This window comes from Callospermophilus lateralis, chromosome 5 (genome assembly GCF_048772815.1).
Source record: "Callospermophilus lateralis isolate mCalLat2 chromosome 5, mCalLat2.hap1, whole genome shotgun sequence".
Lineage (NCBI taxonomy): Eukaryota > Metazoa > Chordata > Mammalia > Rodentia > Sciuridae > Callospermophilus > Callospermophilus lateralis.
The window spans coordinates 153,670,321-153,692,758 of record NC_135309.1 but is presented as its reverse complement, the minus strand read 5'-3'; the positions used below and the strand labels follow the sequence as shown (position 1 = coordinate 153,692,758).

The following is a 22,438-nucleotide window of genomic DNA, read 5'->3' as shown; positions in this document are numbered from 1 at the left end:
GGAAGGAAGCTCCTGGGTCTAGGCAGCCAAGGCTGGGGAGGTCAGGTGCATGGAGGGGAGAAGGTGGGGAATGGTAGGACTACATTTCCCATGTTTGTTACACACCAGCAATGTTTATCAAAGACTGCTCTTCAGTCTGTCTTCTCATTTTACTCATTGTGCAGTTCAGTGCTGTTTTAGAAAAAATTAACGTTTGAGTTAAAATTACTGATGGTTTGATTTAGAATTCCTGTAAGATAGACAAGAAGGGAATTTTCAGTTAAAAGAGTGTTAATTATGTTGGATTGTGTTATCAAAACCTGTAACTATGTGTGCATTTTGCTAATAGCTGCTTTTCCTCTCATACAAAGCCAGTCAGAGAACCCCAGTCAGATCTATGTTTGAATGTGTTTTTAAAATAAAAGGTGAGTAATGCCTTAAAAGTAAGTTTCTAGGTAATACAGGTAATATAATCACTTATTAGTCTCATGTTTTATTATTGTACACCAGAAAAACCAGCTAGTCAAAGTGAATTCTTATCAATTATTGACTCATGTAGTCTTAGCAATGTGAAAGTGGGACCCTTGCAAACAGGAGTGTGTTATAAGCCATGAACATGGGTGAATTTATCATGCTTCATCTGAGTTCATTGAAATCTTTTCCCCCCACATGGACAGGAAAATATTCTATGAAGCAAAAAATTGTATTAGAAATCTTTGATACAAAAGGATCTTTTTAAAGGTGAAAATCCAGTATTAAACCTGTTAGTGTACTTTGGTCTTAAGGAGTGCCTTGTCAAAGATACTAGAACAAATTTTTCTTCCGAATACTAGTAAAACTGGTAACTATCTCTGGGATTCTGGTTCAAGACACTGTAACAAAGCTAATTGATAGCTTTTTTTTTGTGTTTCCTCAAATGTTTTCTTTGCAAATCTTTCATTATTGTTGAGTTGGAGATTGAGCCCAGGGCCTAGCACATGCTAGGCAAGTGCTCTACTACTGAACTATGCTACTTTTAGTGTTTGCAAAAACACTAAAAACACAAAAAAATACTCGCTAAGTGGAAATTATTACCTAGGATGTATCAATATAATTACAAATATAATTAAAGCAGATAAGGAACTCCTAAGAATCCTAAGAATTCCCTCCTGAGAATCCTAATTGATATCCTTATCCAAGTAACCTGTGACTTAAACCATAATCATTGTTAACATTTCACCAAGTCTTAACTTCTCAGTATATCTTATTGTTTGCTCTTGCCCCCATCTCTATTTACTCTTTTATTAAAGAATGTTATCTGTCCTGGGGTTTTGGCTCAGTGGTAGAGTGCTTGCTTAGTACGTGCGAAGTCCTGGGTTCAATCCTCAGCAACACATAAAAATAAATAAATAAAATAAAGATACAGTGCCCAACTAAAAAATAAATATAAAAAAATAATAAAGAATGTTATCTTTTAGTCATCGGTATTGCTGTCAGTAATCTGGACAGAACCAACCTCACTCAGAGACCTGTAGGTGCCTAGTTCCACCTACAGGTCCTTAGTTGAAAAGTAGTGAGGCAAATGATTCACAGTGGTAGGAGTCCTGGCCTAAAAATCAGAAGATAGGAGTTTTCTAATGGTAATTCCTAGAGGGCTGGAGTACGTTTTATCCGCTTCGTAATTCCTCATCATTAGATTAAAGTTTTCTTATAGATCCTGCAAGTTCAGAAGTACTGACTTGTTCTTAGAAATAAAGACTCTTCTAGTCTGACACCTGAGAAGTTGTTGAGGAAAGAAGTCACTCTTGTTGGTGTGGCCCCCTCAGACACTTCTTGTTCTGCAGTGATTCCAGGTTGTCTTTTTCTTCTGGTAGATGTTTGACTGGATTACACACAACAAAGGCCTGTTTCTAAACAGTTACACAGAGATTGGGACCAGCCACCCTCATGCAATGGAGCTTCAGACGCAGCACAATCACTTTGCTATGAACTGTATGGTAAGCTGTCATCAGAACAGGTGGATCCTGTCATGTCAAAGCGTTTTAACAAATGGGAGGTGTCTTGTCATGTGAGTACCAGAACTTTGCAGAGAGGATATGGGGCCTTCAGAGTGACCCTGTAGAAGGTGACCTTCACCTATAGGGAGTTTTACTGTGTTAGAATGTCTGAGGATCTTCTTTTTATGTTTTAAACAAACAAAAATGAAAACAAGCGAACAAACCAGTGAAACTTGAACCTGTTTCTTGACTAGCTCAGCACTGTTGACACCACTCCTGTGCTCTGCTTCCCGGGAGCTGCAGAGACTCCAGGAAAGCTTCTATAAGGAGACTGATCTCCTAAATGGACACTGCCAGTTTGCAGGCTCCGTTCATACTAAGCATGAGGCCAGCCTGCCATCATCTGGGCACACCAGCTCTTCTAAAACAGGATTTCTTCCAAATTGAGCTGGAAGGCTGGAGCTGACCTTTAGCCTGGCCTGGAACCTCAGGTTCCTTGGAGATTGGTGCCTTTGACACCCTGAGCTGCTGCTGTGACTCTTCCAGAAGCCTGTAGAACAGAAGGGCCACTGTTGAACCTCATCCTAAGAAATAAAAATTGAATTTTAAATAGCACTTTTATCATATTTTTATGGTTAGTGAAACTAAATTAAAATTATGTTGTTCTAAGGATATATGCTTGCTTCCATGAATAGTTAGGGTTCTAGAAATTTCCTCTTCAGGGACAAGGAATTTTAGACTGAACTTCTAGCCTGCTCTGTGAGAATAGTGAGAACAAACTACTTTTAAGCCTTATAACATAGTGTATTAAAACAATATGAAGACAGAGGAAGATGCCATTCAGTTAAAGTTTGGTGAAAAAGTGCTACAGTTTAGGTAATTTAGATAATTAAAGATAAGATTTGGCAATTCTATTTTTGTCTTTCTTCCTTCCTTCTTCCCTCCCTCCCTTCCTTTCTCCATCAAAAAATTTTACACTTTGAGGGAAGATAGTGTCAATTCATCAAACCTGGACATAGATAATAAGGAAAGCCAAAATGTTACCTTTGGGGGTAGCTTCTTAGAAAAATTTCTTCTTACAAAATTGTTATTAATTTTTTCTGAATCTTCTGAAACTTCAACTAGTGGCAAAAGGTACATTTTATCCACATACAATACTATACCACATACTTTAAAAATCAGAAATAATATAATGTATTCTAGGAATGAACAGAAAACATACTCCCTCCCCCTAGCAGTATCAGTGACAGACTCAAGAATGGAGAGAATGGGAAGCATGATGTGGAAGACAGGAGAGAAGCTGCGGCTACAGAAACTTCACTTCTGACTTTCTGCATGCTGTGGGACCTCAGGCAGTTTGTTTGACCTTTATGAGCCTCAGTTGCCTAATTGTAAACTACGGATACTATTCACTTTGTATTTGTAAAGCACTAAAAATAGTGTATAACATGTAGTACTTGTTTGGTGTCAGTTATTACCTAGGATGTAATGATTAAAAATACAATTAAAGAAGGTGAGGAACTCCTAAAGGTATAGGTAGTATCTATTGTTTTTGTTTTCTAAAGATTTTTAGTATTACCTGTATTATTTTTATAAGTTTAAATTTTAACTAGGAGGAATGTAGTACCCCTGTATACTGGGCTGGGTGATGACTGCTGGGGGAGTTTCTGGAATAGTTCTGTCCCTCATTCTAAACACGTCCATGAGTCCTTAGTAATATCCATGACATCTGTCTATACAGAACAAGGCCTACAAACCTCCAGCCCTTTCTCTTGCTACTTACAGTGTTTTGCAAACAACCAGTTGACAATCTGGTTACCAACAATTATGTTCCTTGTCCCACAACACATATTTCTGAAAAGCTATGTGAGAGGAATTTAGGTATAGGTACTTTTAATGGAGGAACTTGCACATTGCCACATCTGAATACAGGCTTGCTATTATTTTGTCGGCTGCTGTATTCTTTTCTATGTGCTATAGGTGATGGAGAGAAAGAAAAGGTGTAGTACACAGAATGGGAAATAAAATGATACAGTAAACTGTTAGTATAATGAGTTTGAGTGGTTCCCTTAGTACAGCCATCTGAATACATTGCTCTTCTCCAGATCCTAACTGAGGGCATCTTCTTGTGTTCTTCCCAACAGACTGTTTGGATTGGCTTTTCCTCTTTAAGGATTCAGAGAAAGGGAAATTAGCAATTCTAAATCACTGTCACTTTGAGATGAGGGAGGGAAGAATAAAATGCTTAAGAGAATGGGTACATTGCATTGAACTTATTTAATTAGTTAGATAATTAATGCCATCACACAAGCAACTGAGGTCTATTCCCACGGATCATGGCCTTGACTGGCACAGCCTCCCAAAATTCCTTCTCTTTCTAGCTGATTCTGACCTGTATATGCAACTCAAGCAATTCAGGCTGGACTCCTGTGGCTCTGTAAACCCAAACTGAGGCAACTCTACCAAGTTCTAGTTTGGGTGAGAAATAGAGGGAAAGGATGAATAAAAGAAGGTACAAAGAAACAATGGACAGTGAGTTCTCTAGGTGCTTTCCAAGGGTGGGCTGCAGACACCATGGGGCCGGGAGGAAGCTGTTTCAGGGCTTTGTGGAAGGCACTGGGAGAGTGGCTCAGAGCTGCCTTAGGAAGGGAGACAGGAGGAAATGGGAAAATTCTATTAGGGACAAGTGGGAGGAGCCGAAAGGCCTGGAGATCCACAGGGAGGAACAGTGTGGTGGCAGTGTCATAAATGGTAAGTATGTGAAGAAAAACATCTTGGGATTATTGAAGGTGTGCACAACCTGCCGCCAACCTTGGATGCACTACTGACCCCAGAGATGATTGCAGATGGAAGATGAAGTGCCGTGGGGAGAATGTGTTTTCCAAAAAAAGCAGAGTTTAAAAATTCTTTTTTAAAAACCTTCATCCTATTTTTGGAGTAAACTGGTAGACTTAAATAGGAATTTCAACACAGTAGAAAAAGCTTTACTTAAATATGAACACAGCATTTTTTTTTTTTAGTGTACTCATGCTTTTATTTATTTTTAATAGCATGTTTATTTCTCTGATTTTTATGTCTTTTTAATTATTTTTTTATATGTCAGTGGTATTCATTACAATTCATATTAGATAGAGAGAGCACAATTTTTCAATATCCCTGGTTGTATACAAAGTATATTCACACCAATTCATGTCTTCATACATGTACTTTGGATAATAATGTCCATCATGTTCCACCATCATTGCTAACCCCCTGCCCCCTCCTTGTCCCTCCCACCCCCTCTGCCCTATCTAGAGTTCATCTATTCCTCCCATGCTCCCCCCCCACCCCACTATGAGTCAGCCTCCTTATATCAGAGAAAACATTAGGCATTTGGTTTTTTGGGATTGACTAATTTCACTTAGCATTATCTTCTCCAACTCTAACCATTTACCTGCAAATGCCATGATTTTATTCTCTTTTATTGCTGAGTAATATTCCATTGTGTATATATGCCACCTTTTTTTTTTTTTTAATCCATTCATCCACTGAAGGGCATCTAGGTTGGTTCCACAGTTTAGCTATTATGAATTGTGCTGCTGTAAACATTGATGTGGCTGAACACAGCATTATTTATGGTTCTACCTTGGTGCATTTTCCTAAGAGAAAGTAGATATAAATATACGGTATTTTCTGCTGGCACCAAAAAGATGGACTTGGGCTGATGTAGAAAGGAGAGCTTGTTTTTTCGTGAATAGTCTTCAGTTTCTGTGTGTGTGTTTTCTGGTTTCTGGGTTCTAGTTAGTTGCTTCATTTCTGTGCGACTGCTTGCCATTTGGATCCTTGTCAGTATTTGAAGCCAAGAAATGAGGAATAGTATATTTGTGTGCACCCACTTATGTGTTTGATTGCTTTGTGCTTGACAATTATGCTTTTTAGCTAGTTGTTTTATAATTCTATGGTTTGAAAAATAGAAATTGGAGCCAATACTTAGGATTTATGGAAACCCAGAGAGCAAATATATGTATATACATAACATCATCTATCAGGTGATTCTACTGTTACAGATAGGACTGTAGTAGGATGTTTCAGAAAGTGCTGTCTGGGTTTCTAGAAAGGAACCTCTACTAACCTTCTCCTGATGGGCCCACTTCTTCTGCCTCTTTTGCAGAACGTGTATGTAAATATAAACCGCATAATGTCGGTGGCCAATCGCTTGGTGGAATCTGGCCACTATGCCTCTCAGCAGATCAAGCAGATTGCAAATCAGCTGGAGCAGGAGTGGAAGGCATTTGCGGCAGCCCTGGATGAGCGTAGCACCTTGCTGGACATGTCCTCCATTTTCCACCAGAAGGCTGAAAAGGTCAGTACCTAGAACCCCCCAGCCCATGAAGTGGTAGCCAGAACATTTCTTCCTCCAGTCATTCAATATGTGCAGCAAATCCTTGGAGATCATTTGTGCAACACTTGACTGTGAGCTCTGAAAGTGAGCTCTGAAGTCCCTCTTAAGTTTAAATCCAAACTCTCTTACTTGTTGCTGTGCAACCCTAGGCAAATTATTCAACCTCTCTGTTCCTTAGTTTTTTTATGTAGGAAAAAAGTAGAAATAAAAGTATCTGTTCAGAAAGGGATAGTTTTATCACGTAAATGTGATCATTTGTGTTAAGTGTCCTGCATAGTAAATATAGGTTGAGAACCCCTTACCAAAATGCTTAAGAGTGTCCAATTTTGTAGCTTTTGCATTGAATATTATTTAAACATTCTTACTCTGAAAATTCTTTTTTTAATATTTATTTTTTAGTTTTTTAGGTGGACACAATATGTTTATTTTATTTTTATGTGGTGTTGAGGATCAAACCCAGCGCCCCGTGCATGCCAGGCGAGCGCGCTACCACTTGAGCCACATCCCCAGCCTATTACTCTGAAAATTTGAAATTCAAAATGTCCCAAAATCCAAAAAATTTATATAGCTGAAAAGTGTTAGATTTCAGATTTTCCAATTAGAGCTACTTAATCTTCATTAATAAGCAGTGACTGCTGTTGTTTTTCCATCCACCCGTTTTTCTCCTCTTCCTCCAAAACAGAGAACAGTAACTTTCAGCCACTAGGAAAACTCCCGGGAACGAGGCAAATGGTTACCCTATTTAAAAGAAAAAAATTACTGGTGTAGCTTTCTCAGGAACAGTTTTGGTGGGGCGGGGGCGGGGGGGACTGCATTTATAAGGATTTGCCCTAATGCTTTCAAGAAGGACATAGTATTTCTCTCACCTAAAACCAGTCTCTGTTGGAGAGTGAAATCGTTAGTGAAGGTAAGATAGAGGCCCAGCTTGCCTAGGAGTTAAGCAAGATAGTTGGAATGTTGCACAAGACACTAATTAGCAGTGATCTCAACTCTGGAAACCTTTGAAGTATGAAACAAGTGAGGAAATAAGGGGAATATAAAGAGAAAAACATCTTAGTAGCATCATATAAAAACTGTGAGTGAAGAATTTCAGATTTTCATTTTTCTGCTTATTATCTTATGCATTTATCTAATTTTATAATAGAACATTACAAAGGTCTACATATGAAACAAGTTTTTAAAGTAACAGGAACCTTCTCAGCCTGAAACAGATCCTTCTTCATGGCCCTGTGACCACTTCTGACCCTTTCTATACAGAGTAGTGCTGTGTACCTGATCATCTGTTGTCACTGTGAGGGGAAGGATGAGCTGTGGTCCATGAGTGGGTCATCTTTGGTAGCCATATAGCAACCCTACAGGTCCAGGAGGTTTGAAGTTGGTAGTGGGCTCCCAGAAGGGCAGGTTAAGATAATGTGAATAAATAAGAGGCAGAACAAGCTGCTTAGGAAAACGGTAAGTGACCTAAAGCGGAAGATGGAGGGAAGTGTCTTTCATGAACATGAGGGGATTCAGAATTGTAAGTAAACCCAAGAGACTGCCTGCTGATCTTGCCTGCCTAAATGGAATCTAGAAATGTGGACATCATGAGGCATTTTCTCCCTAATGTTTTATTAAAAATTTTCAAACATACAGCAAAGTTGACAGCCTGGAGTGTTTTTATTTGGCTGTAACTTAGGGAGTTGAAGAAAATTAAATTTACAGGAGTATATTATTGAACAGAACTTAATGGGTTCCTGCATAAATTTCAAGTGTGCTTGAGGGCTCCATGCATATAAAGCAGCCACAGAAGCCAAATATGAATTTAGGGAGAGTATCCTGGTGAAGATAGGGCACAACATGTATCCTGTACCTTGATGAATGATGCAGTCGTGCCCAGACACTGAAATGTACAGATTCTTGGCAAGTATTTCCTGACTTTGAGGTAAAAATACATGGTCTCTTCTGCATCACTGAAGGCCATCCTTGGAATTCTGATAGATGGGAGAAGTTCACATCTAAAGTAGTTTCCTCTTCCCAGGAGAACAGAAGAATGGGTCAACTTTGTTCCTTTTTTAGATAATGTGCTGTCTAGTCACATTAAGTTGTTTTCATAGCTCAGTCTGGAAAGGCCCAGAAACTTGGACACCATGAGTTATCTTTCCATCCATCTTTTTGATTCCCATCTAGAATTTTCATGAGAAAATTTAAACAGAATGCTCAAATATGTGGCCCATGGTTAATGGTCTTACTGGTGGAAGTAGCCTTCTCTGTGAAGATGAGGCTTTGGCCGAGTTGTGCACTTCTGCACCTGTATCTCCATGGGTGTTCTTGTTTTGGTATTTGCTCATGACCGTAGAAATCTCAATTTTAAGACTAGACAAGGGTGAAGTTTCAAGGAGTTATGTAAGGACACAAACTCCTTTTATTGTCTATGCAGCAGCACTTAAAAAAAAAAAAAAAAACCAAAACACTTTTTAAGAATTCACCATTCTGTTCAGCATCAGGATCTCTCTAGTTATGCCTTCCTGCAGAGTCTCCATCATTCTCTCATGTCTTTATCTCCCATGAAGATAAGGAATCAGAATACCAGTTTACAAATATGGAAATATGGCCACAGTGATTTTTCAGTAGACAGTGTTGAGGGGCCCCAGCCTTACTGATCTGGTCATGTGGTGTGAATATCCACTTAACAGTCCTTTTATGTTAGGATGGTTCCATAGCAAATTCTTTTAAGATAACCTTTTTATAAAAAAGAATTCAAGTGACCTGGTATTACTATACCTTCAATTTTCCAGGTTAACCACAGTAATCCTGAACTGCATTCTCCTGTTTGCTTGCCTGTCCCCACATGTGGCCACTGAAGCCACATCAGGTGGAATAAAATGATAATAATAAAGTAATTTCTGAAAATAGGGTTCAACAAAAGTGGAATGCCTTACTGGAGCATTCCTGTTTCACATAGGTGGCATTCACGTGTGGCTAGTGGCTGCTGTATAGGCAGCACTGAGGCACATTGGTGTGACTGCAGAGCATTCTGCTCTGATAGAGGCTTGCCCTCACAGGGCACCTATGTCCTGACTGTCTCTGTGCCGGAATGGCTTGCCTATATTCCCAAAGCTGGGACTCTCCTTGAGCTTTATGGCTACATTTTTCATTTCCTCACATAAAATGAACTCTTTTGTACTTCTGTTAGTATTCTTATAAAATTTTACTTTTCACAGAAAGTTTTGAGCTTTTCAGAAAAAGTTTTAAAAGTAACATGTATTATAAGCATGACTAATATACAATGGTTATCATTTGGATGATTTTATCATAAGTCTGGGTTGAAATTCTGAGGAAAATATCAAGTATAATGCTTCATTATTTCCAAATAATACAAGTCACTGGTCCTATCTTAACAGAATTTCACTTTATATATGTTCTTTCTTTCATGAAAGCTTTTACCAAAAGCATAGACTAATTCTTGGCTTTTGGTAAAAAATTAGATTATCATGGAATAAAGGAATTGGGACAAAATATATATACAAAATGAGTAGTATATCCATGAAAGCAGTTTTAAGGTACTGAGAGTGATTCTTGGCTTATTTTGGTTCAAATTGAGGTTGTCTTCTCTGAGTTTTTCTATTGGAGCTGTCATAGCTGATTTATGATACACAAATGAAAATGCTTTTTCTACCCCATGATTTTCCTGGGCAGAGAAGGGGACCCAGGGGAGAAAGTGAAAATGATGAAACAAAAAGGAAAAGCGGGTAATATTTTCTAGAAATGAAGACAGAAAATGAGATGAGAAATAAGAATTCTGAAGTTTAAATTTGTGTGTGTATGTATACTTTCAACCAGCCTCACTTCAAAAAGGAGGAATCCCTTTTGAATAAATATTTTTAGAGTTCATACTCTAGGAACTTTCCATTTTTTCCTAAATCAGTTATGCTCAGCTGAGACTTTGGGAAGGGGAGGTGATGGGCTTAAGAAGTGGGTAGGAGTGAGGCTCATGGTCTGGAGGACCCTAGCTGTGGGTGGTGGAGACAAACAAGCAGAAGAGCCCAGCACCTCAGGGTGAAGCTCCCTCTAGTTAACAGGGAGTCGGGGAAAGGCCTAGGAGAATCAGTCTGCTAGTTATTCAAGTTCTTCTTGGAAAGCTGGGTATATAAATCACTTCCCTTACCCTCTTGCCTCAGTTTTGCAAAGTGACAAATACAAACTCCGTTTATCATCTATTCAGCAACAGTTGTTTGTTTGTTTGTTTGTTTGTTTTAACCACTTTTTAAGAAGTCTCCATTCTGCTCAGCATCAAGATCTCTCTCCTCTATTGTCTCTTCTGTGCTGGAAATGTAACACTGCACTTTGAGTGTGCTGTCCACCACCCAGCTCCACCTACTGCTGGATAAGCATAGAATCCAGTGCTAGGGAACCAGCTTTTACAAAAAGAAGGAGCTTTATTGTGCAGCCAACCAGCAAGGAGGCCAGGACCTCAACACCCAGGTCTTCCTCTCTGATCAGTTGGCAGTGGGAAAAGCTGCCTACTAATTGGGTGGCAAAAACGGGGAGTAGGGTTCCTTTGTGCAGGCATAGACCAGCTTCACACCTCTTCACAGGTTGTGTGCTTCTTTTCTGTGAGTTTTGTTCTGTGCAGGGGATTTGGAGCTTGTGTCAAGGTTATTGCTTGGGAAGCTGGCTTCTTCTGTGATGTGCATTTTTGAAAAGCTGATTTCATTTTTTGGTGGGGGGATGTGTGTGTGCGCTCGCACCCATGCACGCACCCGCGCGTATGGGGATTTCAAACGATCCTTGAATGAATTGTGAAGGTTTTCCCTGAAAAACAACTCAAGCACTTTGTTATGAAAGGAATTTTTGCCAGGTGTGTCCAGACCTTAACTAATTTCAGTTGCTTCAACAAAAAGAGTTGCATATATTTTAATAGAGTTTGATGCAGTGATCTGTTAGACTGACAACTGTTATTAAATTGTGAAGTATTGTGCTTTGTAGCTAATACTTATGTTCACCATGGTCCATCAGAGGCATTTTTGTCTCTTGAAATATGTCTAAACTCTTTGTTTTGGGTGCTTGGCAGTGGCCATTGTCCAGGAGTAAATTAATTGCTTACTTGGACCTGATGGTTTATTAATGGTGATGGTTAACCTCAGCCAATTCATATTTGAAAAGTGTTTACAGTAATTACTAATTGGCATTAAGTACAATAATGGAAGAAGAAAGTGAAATAAAGTTAAAGAATCAACCAACCTGACCTAAATGACATTTATAGAATACTCTATCCAGGAAATACTTAGAAATAGGAGTAAGTAGTCATATCTGAATATATATGGGGGTGGTTAAGTGTAATTTTGTTACAGTTTCCAGTGCCTGGAGGGAATTAGGAAGACACCACAAAAGAGGGTAATGAAAACACTCCTTGGTGTTGGCTGGCTTAGTGATGTTTGGAACCATCAGAAACTAATTGTCGTTGACACTTTGTGCCATTTGAATTGTTGTCAAGCCCAGAGGTTTTAACAAAGTACAGATATTTTTCTGAGCCAGCATTAATACAGGGATTTTCATAAACAATAATTACTTGGGTGACTTGACTATTTTAAGGTCTTAAATGCCATAAGTAGCTGGGAGGTTATGCTCATCATATTTTAGGAGAGTAATATATAGAGTCTTTCCCCCATCTGATGGTCAGGTGTCCCATTTAAGACAGCCATCCACTGCATTCCCTGCTAAGTATAAAAACCTGCTGGAAACAGAGTGAAAGAGGTTAAACCCAGGGAAATATGTTGATGTCTGCTGAGCTTAATTGAATTAGCTTCTTTAATTGTGCCTTCTGCACTTGCCTTCAACACTTAACTGTGATGGATTCTGATAGCATCTCCCTTGGAAATTTGGCAGTGATTTATCCACTATTGATGAGTCTTGGAGATGTGGGTGGCAGTGGGGAAAATTGAGATTGGAACTGCTGTCAGCCATCCTGGACGTTCAGGGAGACTCAGGCTCTTGTTTATATGCAAATTGGAAAATTTTGAATGGTTCTGCCACCTCCTAAACCTTTCTTGAGGTTCACAGCTGAGAAGCTTCGTCTGCCTTTATTGGTCTCCTCTTTATTCCTGTGTTAATTTCCTTTGGAAAGGGTAAAAGAATGGACTGCTTGCTCTTGCTAATGTTAGTCAAGTAGTTTCAGCTACCTTGGTCTTTTCCTTTAGTATTTTAACGTAAGAGAAAAAGTAAGTCTGAAAAACAGCTCCTCAGAGAAGCCACATCCTGCTCTTGCAACCTTGGTTGGGCTGAGCTGGGAGTACAGGGCAGGTAGAAACATAGATTAAGATGTGGATTGGCAAAGCTGGATTGGCAAAACTGGCTAGGGTGTCCTTAACAGTGCAGGGTAGTGCTGCTCCAGAGACATACCCACACCCTAGGCAGAAGAAATCTGAGCCTTTGTCCAAACACAGGTTCGCAGCCAGGTGTGGTGGCGCATGCCTGTAATCCCAGTGGCTCGGGAGGCGGAGACAGGAGGATCTCTTTCAAAGCCATCCTCAGCAAAAGCAAGGCACTAAGCCACTCAGTGAGAGCCTGTCTCTAAATAAAAAATACAAAACTGGGCTGGGATGTGGCTCAGTGGTCGAGTGCCCCTGAGTTCAATCCCCAATACCTCCTCCGCCCCCCCAATAAACAACTAAAAAAAACCCAAAAACACAGGTTCATGAGCCTGGCCCTTATCCCATTAGACCCTAACCTCTGGGAGTGGAGTCCAAGAATCACATCACATTTGAGGTCTCTCATTAATGCTATTTGAGATGAACATTTAACCATGTTACATTCTTATGATCTTACACAACTACCCTTCTTTTCAAAACTATGTTTAAAAATATCCCCTTTCAACATAAATGATATGTGATGAATTGATAGATGTGATCTTTTTTTTTTATTTAAAAAAATATTTACTTCTTAGTTTTCGGTAGAGATAATATCTTTATTTTTATATGGTGCTGAGGATTGAACCCAGTACCTCATGCATGCTAGGCAATTACTCTATCACTGAACCACAACCCCAGCCCTGATCTTTTTATTTTAACCCCCAAGTACATGAGCAACGTGGACTCCTGGTGTAAAGCCTGTGGTGAAGTAGACCTTCCATCTGAGCTGCAGGATCTGGAAGATGCCATCCATCACCATCAGGGAATCTACGAGCACATCACCCTTGCTTATTCTGAGGTAAGGACCAATTTGTCTTAGATTGCAAGGCAACAGTATTTTTGCCTCATAGCACTAGGAGCTGACAAGTTGAAGTTTTGGATAGCCCAGTAAAAACCTAAGATGTTGAGTTAAACTGCAGTTTTGTCACTCGGCATTTGAATTCCTGTACTTGGAGGTCACAAGTAAAGCTGGTTGTGTGCAGCCAGTGACTTTTCATGGCCCTTTGACTTTTGTTGATTTGAGTGCTTGTATTTTTATTAGCTACATAAATGAAATCCAGTCTTCTTGTCTGTATGTACTTAAGAAATATGTATTTGTGTGCTATTTGGTCTTGTCAAACTCAGTTTAAACTTTGAATGAAACTTTTTAGAAAATACAGAGAGAGCCTACTTCAGCTTCATAGTCTGGATTGCAAAGCACAATTTCTTTTTAGAAATCTAAGTGTAGCATTTTCTTTGTTATTTCAGAGTTCATTGCATTATTAATTTAAGGTATCCGTGTTTATTTTCTGCTGCCTCCTTCTATTTCATGCTGTATTGTCAGGACTTTATATGATACCTTACTTAATGCTCATAACTCAGAGATATGTACCATTATTGTCTCTGCTGTTAACAAATGAGGCCCAAAGTGGCTTGTTAGGAGATTAGCTGGTGGAGCAGGATGGCTTCGTGTTTCCACTTACTACTCTCCTACCTATATACTATGCCACTGGTGGTCACATTGCTGCAGGCCGGCCGGCTGGGAAAACTAACGGGGGGGGGGGGGGGGGGGGGAACGACGAGGAACTTGTAAAGATTGATACAGCAGGAGTGGGAGCCGTTTATTGTAGGACAGGAGGGGAATATATACATTATACACAGCTTATCTTAATTAACATAAACTAGATACAGCAGTCAACCAATAAGGAATCGCCACACTTAATGGCTCACTGGCGTTACTTCACAAACCACTCCCTCTGGCAAAATGCCAGACACCATCTTGACTTGTTTACAGACCCTAACACACATGATGCCCAAGCCTGGGTTACACAGTCTCACCCTTGCCCGCGTCTTGTTCACTTGGCCCTGCAGACCACTCAGCCTCTACGTTAATGGTTATATTCCTGGAGATGTTTCTTTGGGGGAGATGTTTGGAATTTCGTATGCTTACTTTTATCTAAAAAGTTTCCTCCATTCTCCTTTAATAGGCAGCAGCTATAATTTCTGTGTTAAGGTGAATGATTACTTTGAGGCCTCAGTGAGAAAATGTTTCAGAGTACCTAGCAGGGGGTTTGGTATAGAAGATGTTTAATAAACATTTGCTGGTTTTAAATCAGTCTTCTTTGATCTGAACCACACCCATTCTTGTCAAAGTTGCAAGGAAGAATTGGCTGTTTGCATTTTAGTCTGGCAGTTCTTGTGCTTCACTGACCACTGGGCCCAGGTCTCTTGATCCCCTGGTGTCTATGGGTACGTTAAATGGACACAGGAAGTGCTACTGTATTTGCTTCAGAAGAGGTCAGTCCTTCCTTCCATGAAAGTTAGTGTTAAATTGTTTGTTTCTGCAGTTACCTCTTTTGCCTAGCAAGATCCCCCTATATAGCACTATTTCATGTTGCCAATAGGAGTAAAAAAAATAGTCAACTCTTAGGTTTCTTAATTTTAGGTTTCTTAGCTAATTTGATTGCCTTCTTTATTAGAGATGATTTTTACATATACACAATATATAATAGCCATTTCTGTAATAAAACTGAAAATTGAACATATGTATTCCTCCTTAATCACATCGATTTATAAGGATTACATGAATTTCTAAAAACCATTAAGTTCTTTCCCCCAGTATACCATCTTTGATTGCAGTGGTAGGCTTGTAGCCAGCCATCTGAATGCCCTTGACAAATGAAGGTAGGACTGAATAGTTTCCATTCACAGACCAGGTCACTGGCAGAAGCTGATGATAATCTTCACCTGTAGACTCAACCCAGAAAATAATATGGCATACCTCTTAGTCACCTTCACCTGAACAGTGTCGCCTTCCACCAAATCAGCCACTTCACACTGCCTCTGTACTTGGCTCTCTTACAAGTACAGAATCTCTTAATTTAAAAAAATATATATTTATTTTGTTTATTTAGTTTTATGTGGTGCTGAGGATCGAACCCAGGGTCTCACATGTGAGACTTGAGTGCTCTACCGTTGAGCCACAACTCCAGCCCAGAACCTCTTAATTCTTAAAACTACATTTTGTAAAAATGGAGCATCTTGATGTAGGAACTTACATTTACCTATGGTATAGTTTTATTCACTTTAAATTGATACTGATAATTCAAACTGATTTAACCAAAAGTAAAGAGCCTCCCAGGCTAAGGTCGTAAACCTAAATTTTTAGCCTCAATAACAAGTTTGTTACAGAAGTATGAATTCAAGGAGACAATAATTTGACCTGGATGGACTGAAAAGATTTTTAGAACATAATGAATTATTTTGCCTTTTAAATTATTTAAATTATGAAATAGTTTCAGATCTACAGAAAAGAGGTAGAATAGCACAGAAAACACTCATGTTCCCTGGACCCAGATTTCCCAATTTTTAGCATTGTGCTACATTTGTTTCACCCTCTTTCTTCCCTCTTTCTTTCCTTCTCTTAGCACGACCATTCTGTCCTCAGATCCCATTCTCATCCCCCAGCTGTCTTAGCAGAGTCTCTGTCTCTTTCCTGGTCTGGGATGCTGTCCAGTGGTGTGCACTACCTTTAGTGGATGTGTCTTATCAGTCTCTTTCTAAATCAGACATTCCTTACCTTTATATCTGTGATGGTCTTATGGGGCACAAGGCTTTCACTCTTAGCCTGACTCAAGTCCATTCACCTCATGGGGTCCTCAGGCTGTGCCTTGGCAGGTTCATGCTGTTTTCCAGGTGTCACAGCTGCATTTCTATTATGCCAACCCCTCCCACCCCTGGAGCTGTTAACCTTGACCACTAAATGGATTGTTGTCTGCAAAGTTCTCCAATATATAGTTAAAGTATTTTCAGACTTTGTCTTTGCCGAATGTTTTGCAGGCAGATGTAGTGCTATGACACTACTGTTCAGACTTCTTCTCCAAAGCTCAGCCTCCATGAGGATTTCTGCCTGTATCCATCACCACTCTGATGACAGTTACTTAGTTTCATCATTCCTTCTGATTTTATAGATCATTTTCTATCTTAAGGAAGAACAACCCACCCCCCCCATTCTTCTTCCTCATGCAGTCTTACTGTGTGCAGTGGATTATCTATTATTGTCTTTTGACATGTAAATTGTACAGATTTGAACAGTTGGAATCCCTCTCTGTGTCCTCTGGATATGTCTTTCTCATCTTTTGAACACTCCTTTACTTTCTGGCTTAACAAAATGTTCCAGGCTCATCTTGTACTTTCCTGCCCACCCCTGGGATCAGCCATCTCACTCAGTAAGAAGATTCCTTGTATTGTGTGGCATTGAGAAGGTAGAGCCAGAAGGCTTTTTTGCTTATGAGGTGTCAGCGCTTCTAGGCCCTCTGAGCAGCCAGGACACATGGTTTGGAAGTGTGCCAACCCACCCACCTGTCCCTCCATCCATTAGTCTATCCATATGCTCACCCATCCAGGCCTTTCTTTCTAACTTCCTTGCATCTGCCCACCCACCCAACCATCCATGTGCATGCACAATTATACACATATATCTAAAATTACTGCTGTATCTACCTGTGACTACCTATATTCTTAAAGCACATGTGTTCTGTTTGTACCGGTTCTTCCATTTCCAATCCAGGAACCTCAGGGTTCTTTCTAGCCTTTTCTTTCCATGCTTATAAATCCCTTCTCAGGTAGCAAAAGACCTGACGTCCATTGTTCTCAATATGTTAACTTACTTGTTCAATTAGCATTTGGTCAATCTCCCAATTATTCTGGTCTGGCTTCTTCACCCCCTACTCCATATTGCCCTCTTCCTTAGAAAACCGTGTACCACCACTCTTCACTGCCTCACTTCCTTCATGCCAGGAGGGGAGAAGGACAGGAAGAGAACGACAACTTTGTTTTTTTTTTTTTTTAAGTGATTTTTTTCTTTTCCTGAGTCAGTAATTTTCAAACTTGGTTGAAGATGCAGCTTCTCATGCTCCATCCCTGGAGATGCCAAATCAATATTCTCAGTGGGTTTTCCTACCTACCCACTGACCCTGTGGAGTATTTTTTTTTACCTGTTACTCAAGAGTTGTGGGTCTGCTTTGGAAGTGTCCAACTCAGCCCTGCCATGGGCTAGACTTCCAGCTAGATACAGAGCTGTCTTGGGGCAGCCATGTTCATAAGCCCAGCTGGTTCCTCACCTTGTGTCCCTCCTTCTTTCTTATTCGCTTGCTTTTTCCTACAACTTTTAAATAGAACTGTGTTTATAGTCTGTAGTGTCTGGTGACATAAGTTTGCTATGGGAAACCTTCCCAGCATTTTTTTTCAAGAGACAAACACTGTTTTGTTCTGTTTGATTAGCTCTGTCCCATGTTGCTCTTCTGGGTGTTGTAGGGACAGAGCAGCCTACCTCACAAATATTTGCTTGCTTTAGCTTGCTAAGATTTGGGACCAATCTTGCTTGCTGTAGCTGATCACAAGAGTGAAGCAGTATGGACAACTGAGATAACCTGTAATTTAGAAACAGCATGTAAAGTAATGCTGTTTTATTAAAAGTAAAGTTTTTAATATTTTAAGCAAGCCAGCATATCTACAAGTTTTTCAGGAAACTAAATTCATTCAAATGACTTTGATCTCAGTGTGCCCATGTTTCCTTATAAGCCTAAAAATCATGTGTTTGGATTTCAAGGTGAGAGCATAATAAGTGTCCACACATCCTCCCCACTACAGCCTGGCGCAGGAGAAAGGCAAAGTGACCTTGGCCTGCTGCAAGCCAGGATAATACCAGGGTTTAGTTTCTGCATCACTTTCTCAGCTTAGCAAGTATGCTGACTTAGTGTGTACTTCAACAGCCATAGGATTTGCTGCCCTTGAAGCTGGTTGAGTGCCTCTTAAAGATAGTATGTAAATGGATGATGGCATAGTTAGTGTTATTTGCATAAGAGAAAAACAAGTAGCAGAATGATTCACCTGGATAGTAATCTTACTAAGACCACTTGGGAGGTGAGTGGAAGCTCAGCTCCCTTGCTCCACATCACTTATATAGCAACTGTTTTATAACCTCATGAAAGGTCGCAGCATTGCCAGAGTCACATGATGCTGTCATCCACTTCTACTGTACCCCAGAGCTCAGCTAGAGGCCTTTTGAGGGCTCCAAAAAAGGAGTGATAAAAAGCTAGCCCAAGTGTGGTCTGCAGAATGAATGTGCATGCAGAGCACAGGTAGTTAAGTCCAACTGGTGCCAATGGGGCTGCACCAGCAGTTGCCTCTTTTGGTCTTATTTTGGTTTTTCTTTCCAATGATCCAAGTAGAGGTATCAGAGAAGGTTAGGCATAATTAAATTGATCCGGTTTTGAATCAGAAACTGAATATCTATAAGAAATAAGCTTTGGAAGTCCATCCTATAAGAACTTTCCCCAGAGAAAGAACTGTCTTCTTATCCTTCTCTTTACCAGATGGTGTCCTTGGAGCATGGGAAGCATTACTGTCAGGGCATGATCTAGAAGCTTCTTGATGTAGCCATCCTAACACAGGTTTGACGTCCTTGGAGAAGTAGGTTCAGCTCTTGTCTGAGTGTCCACTGTTGTACAGAATAGGCTGAGTGCTCACCTGCTGCCTTCTCATTTTTTTCTCCACCATGAAAACCTTGGCGTGAGAACGGTTTCACAGGAGGTGGAGAGGATAGTGGACCAATGCCCAGGCTTCCTGAAGAGACCTATGCTGGGAGGCCATGGTGCACTGGCTGTGGGCGTTCAGAGTCAGAGCAGCCAGGGCCCTCCCTTTGCTCAAGCTGCCAGGGCACCATTTCCTCATGACAGACTAGGTGGTTTTGTGTGTTTTGACTATTTTTGTTTTACCTTTGGATTGTTGTTTCCTACCACTTGATGTCTATAAGACACCACATTTGGACCTAGTTGACAACATTTCTGGGTCAAAATCATTTGTCTTTTGGATGGTTGTTGCTTTTGCAGCCTTAAGCAGGAGTGTCCGATACAGTTCTTATAGCACAACATTCAACTTTGGGTAACAGAAGAATGTTCCTGCTGCAGACTTAGCTCAGAATCTGATTTAATGGGGAAATGTAGAGATCCAAGTACCAGAAATGAGACTAGGCAAGCCTCTGTGCAGTTTTGTGAAACTCCTTTTTAGGGTGGCGTACAGAGATCCAAGGTACACATATGTGCAGTTCTGATCAAAAATAAATATTCAGGAACCAGGTCATTGTTCCAGATTTTAAACAGTTAAACTTCCTTCTAAATATTAGGAACCAAGCATACCTTTGATATGGCAAAATTTTAAACTTATCTTTAATTACTGTTTTACTTGTTAATATTTGCATTTTCCTTAACTCGTTTAGATATTAGAGCCTATGAGTTCATATATTTATAAAATTTTAGTTAGTGTTTATAAAATGCAATTTTGATTGCCTGTCAAGTCCCCCAGCCCTATATTCCAAGAAAAACAAAGAGCAGACTAAAAAATGAGCTAATTTTTATCAGTTAAAAATTATGGAAAAGTCCTTCTATTTGATAATAGAGGCTGATTTTCTTTTGGCAGCTGCTTTCCCTTGTAGGGGCTAAAAACTAGAAACAGAGTTTTAAACAAAGTGTGTAACTGAAGTAGATTTTACCTGGTTCTACGGTTAAAGTCATTCAGAACTATATTACAAACCATAAACTCATATTATTGGTTTTACACTTGAAATATATATGAATTTTTAGGCTATATATATTAAATACCATTTAAAACCTTCTTTTCTATATGATAGAAATACATATTAACATTTTATAAATTTCTGACATTTTCACATATTACTGTACTCACAAAAACATTTTGCCAAAAGTTATTAAAAAGATCTATGATATTGTTTATGTGCTTAGGTAATACTTCTTAAACTGCCAAACTTATAAAAGCTGCATGGAAATAAAACAATTATTCTGTAAAGTTTCACTAGAGAGTTGTTATATATGAACATTGAAATTCTGTGCTATCTTATTGGGTGTGAGATAGTTCTCTTGTCCAAGATCTTTCCAGCAAAACCCTGCTGCTACCACTGCATTCTGATAAATGACAGTACCAGTGGTGGCACCAGCAGCAGCACTTTGGTCTCTGCCTGTGGATTCCTGGGGGCAGAGCTTGCTCAGTGAGCTGTCTCTGTCTTCACCTACTCAGCAGACTTCCTATCATGCCAGTCATAATATGTGCCACTGAGAGCTGCCAAACGGATGCAAAGACACTCAGGGAAAGAATATGCCATTTCTGGAATATTGTTGCTCGGATTTGTTCGTTTTCAGAACAGTATTGGTGGTATCACATGGATGCCTTTTCATGAGGGCTGGAAACCCATTTGACACATTTTGCATTGGTGGTTTAAGACCCAAAACAATTGGTCAAGATAGAGCTTGCTTTCTACTTGTGTAGATGGAGTCTGTGAAGACTGTTGTTCCAGGGCCAGTGTGGCTGTCCTGTTGACTCTTCTGGCAGGTAAATGGCTGTCAAGTTTGCCTTAGAATCATCAACAGTGGCTGAAACTCCAGCGTCTTACCCAAGTTCCTGGAGGCAAGGGCAAGACAGAATGAGCATAGTTACAACTTGACCCTTAAACTGTTCCCAAAATTCCCATTCAACATTTTTTACTTCTCTATATTGATCACTTCTATAAATAAGCAAGGCTGGGAAATGCAGCTTTACGGCTGGAATATGCCATTTCTGAGCATAGAGGTTTGGCTGTCAAGGAGGGGTGAGTGAACTTTAGAGAGGCAGCATTTGCTTCTGATCTATGTCTTTCCGACATGTGCTCACCAAATCATATGCTGTATTGTACATTTCCTGACTTATGTGTATTATGAATAATGAAACTTTAAGGAGCTATTTATAAGGAATTTTTTTTAGGGCTGGGGTTAGAGCTCAGTGTTAGAGTACTTGCCTTACCTCTTACCCTTGGTGCCAGGAATTTGGGTGAGATGGCTGAAACTTCAGCAGCTATTAATGACTCTGAGGCAAATTTTTTAGGATCTATACAATGTAAAAATAAAGAAATGAAGTAGTGGTTCCCAGTTCTAAGAAATGCGCCCACTCCATTTCTTTATGATTGGTTATAATTATAATTATGCATAATAGTGGATTCATTATGCCATATTTATATATGCACGTAACATAATTTGATACAGTTTTGGTTTTAACACTTTTTTGTGTGTGTCCTGGTGATGGCACTTGAACCTGGAGCCTCACTCATGCAAGGCAAATGCTGTACCATTGAGGTACAATCCCAGCCTTAACATATTTTGTTTTGATTGTCACTGAGTGATTGACATGGTTCATTTTTACTCTGTTGTCTTCAGCTGGACTTGTTTTCTCTTAAAATTTGTTATAAGGATGTATTAGATTTACTTTAAATCATGAAACCTTCATAAGGTAAAATCAACACTTCTAACAAAGGTTTCAAATGCACGTTATGAAAAATAAACACATGATGGGCTTGATGACTTAAGCCTGTAATCCCAATGACTTAGGATGCTGAAGCAGGAAGATCACAACTTAGCCTCAGCAACTTAGTGAGACATTGTCTCAAAATAAGAAATAAAAAGGTCAGGATATGTAGCTCAGTAGCAAAGTACCCTGGACTCAATCCTTAGTACTGCAAATACAAAACAAAACAAAACACAACAATAAAACATTTTTCTTCCCTGTACAATCACACCTCTAAGAGTTAAGGAACAGGTTAGGCAGTTCCAGAGGCCTCCTGTGCCACTAGCAGTGCCTGTTCCCTCCACACTCCTGCGTGTGTTCCTCTTTAACTAGAGACACAGGTTTCC

General features: G+C 39.7%; 1 protein-coding gene across 2 annotated transcripts in view; it reads left to right on the top strand.

Annotated features, from left to right (window-relative positions):
• Nucleotides 1–22,438, top strand: part of Trio (trio Rho guanine nucleotide exchange factor) — a 338,720-nt gene that overhangs the window by 136,572 nt on the left and 179,710 nt on the right. For both annotated transcript variants that reach the window (XM_076857460.1, XM_076857462.1), the window contains exons 6-8: nucleotides 1,833–1,955; nucleotides 6,106–6,297; nucleotides 13,390–13,521. In XM_076857460.1, coding sequence (XP_076713575.1) covers nucleotides 1,833–1,955; nucleotides 6,106–6,297; nucleotides 13,390–13,521 — 447 coding nt within the window. The remainder of the gene's footprint in view (nucleotides 1–1,832; nucleotides 1,956–6,105; nucleotides 6,298–13,389; nucleotides 13,522–22,438) is intronic.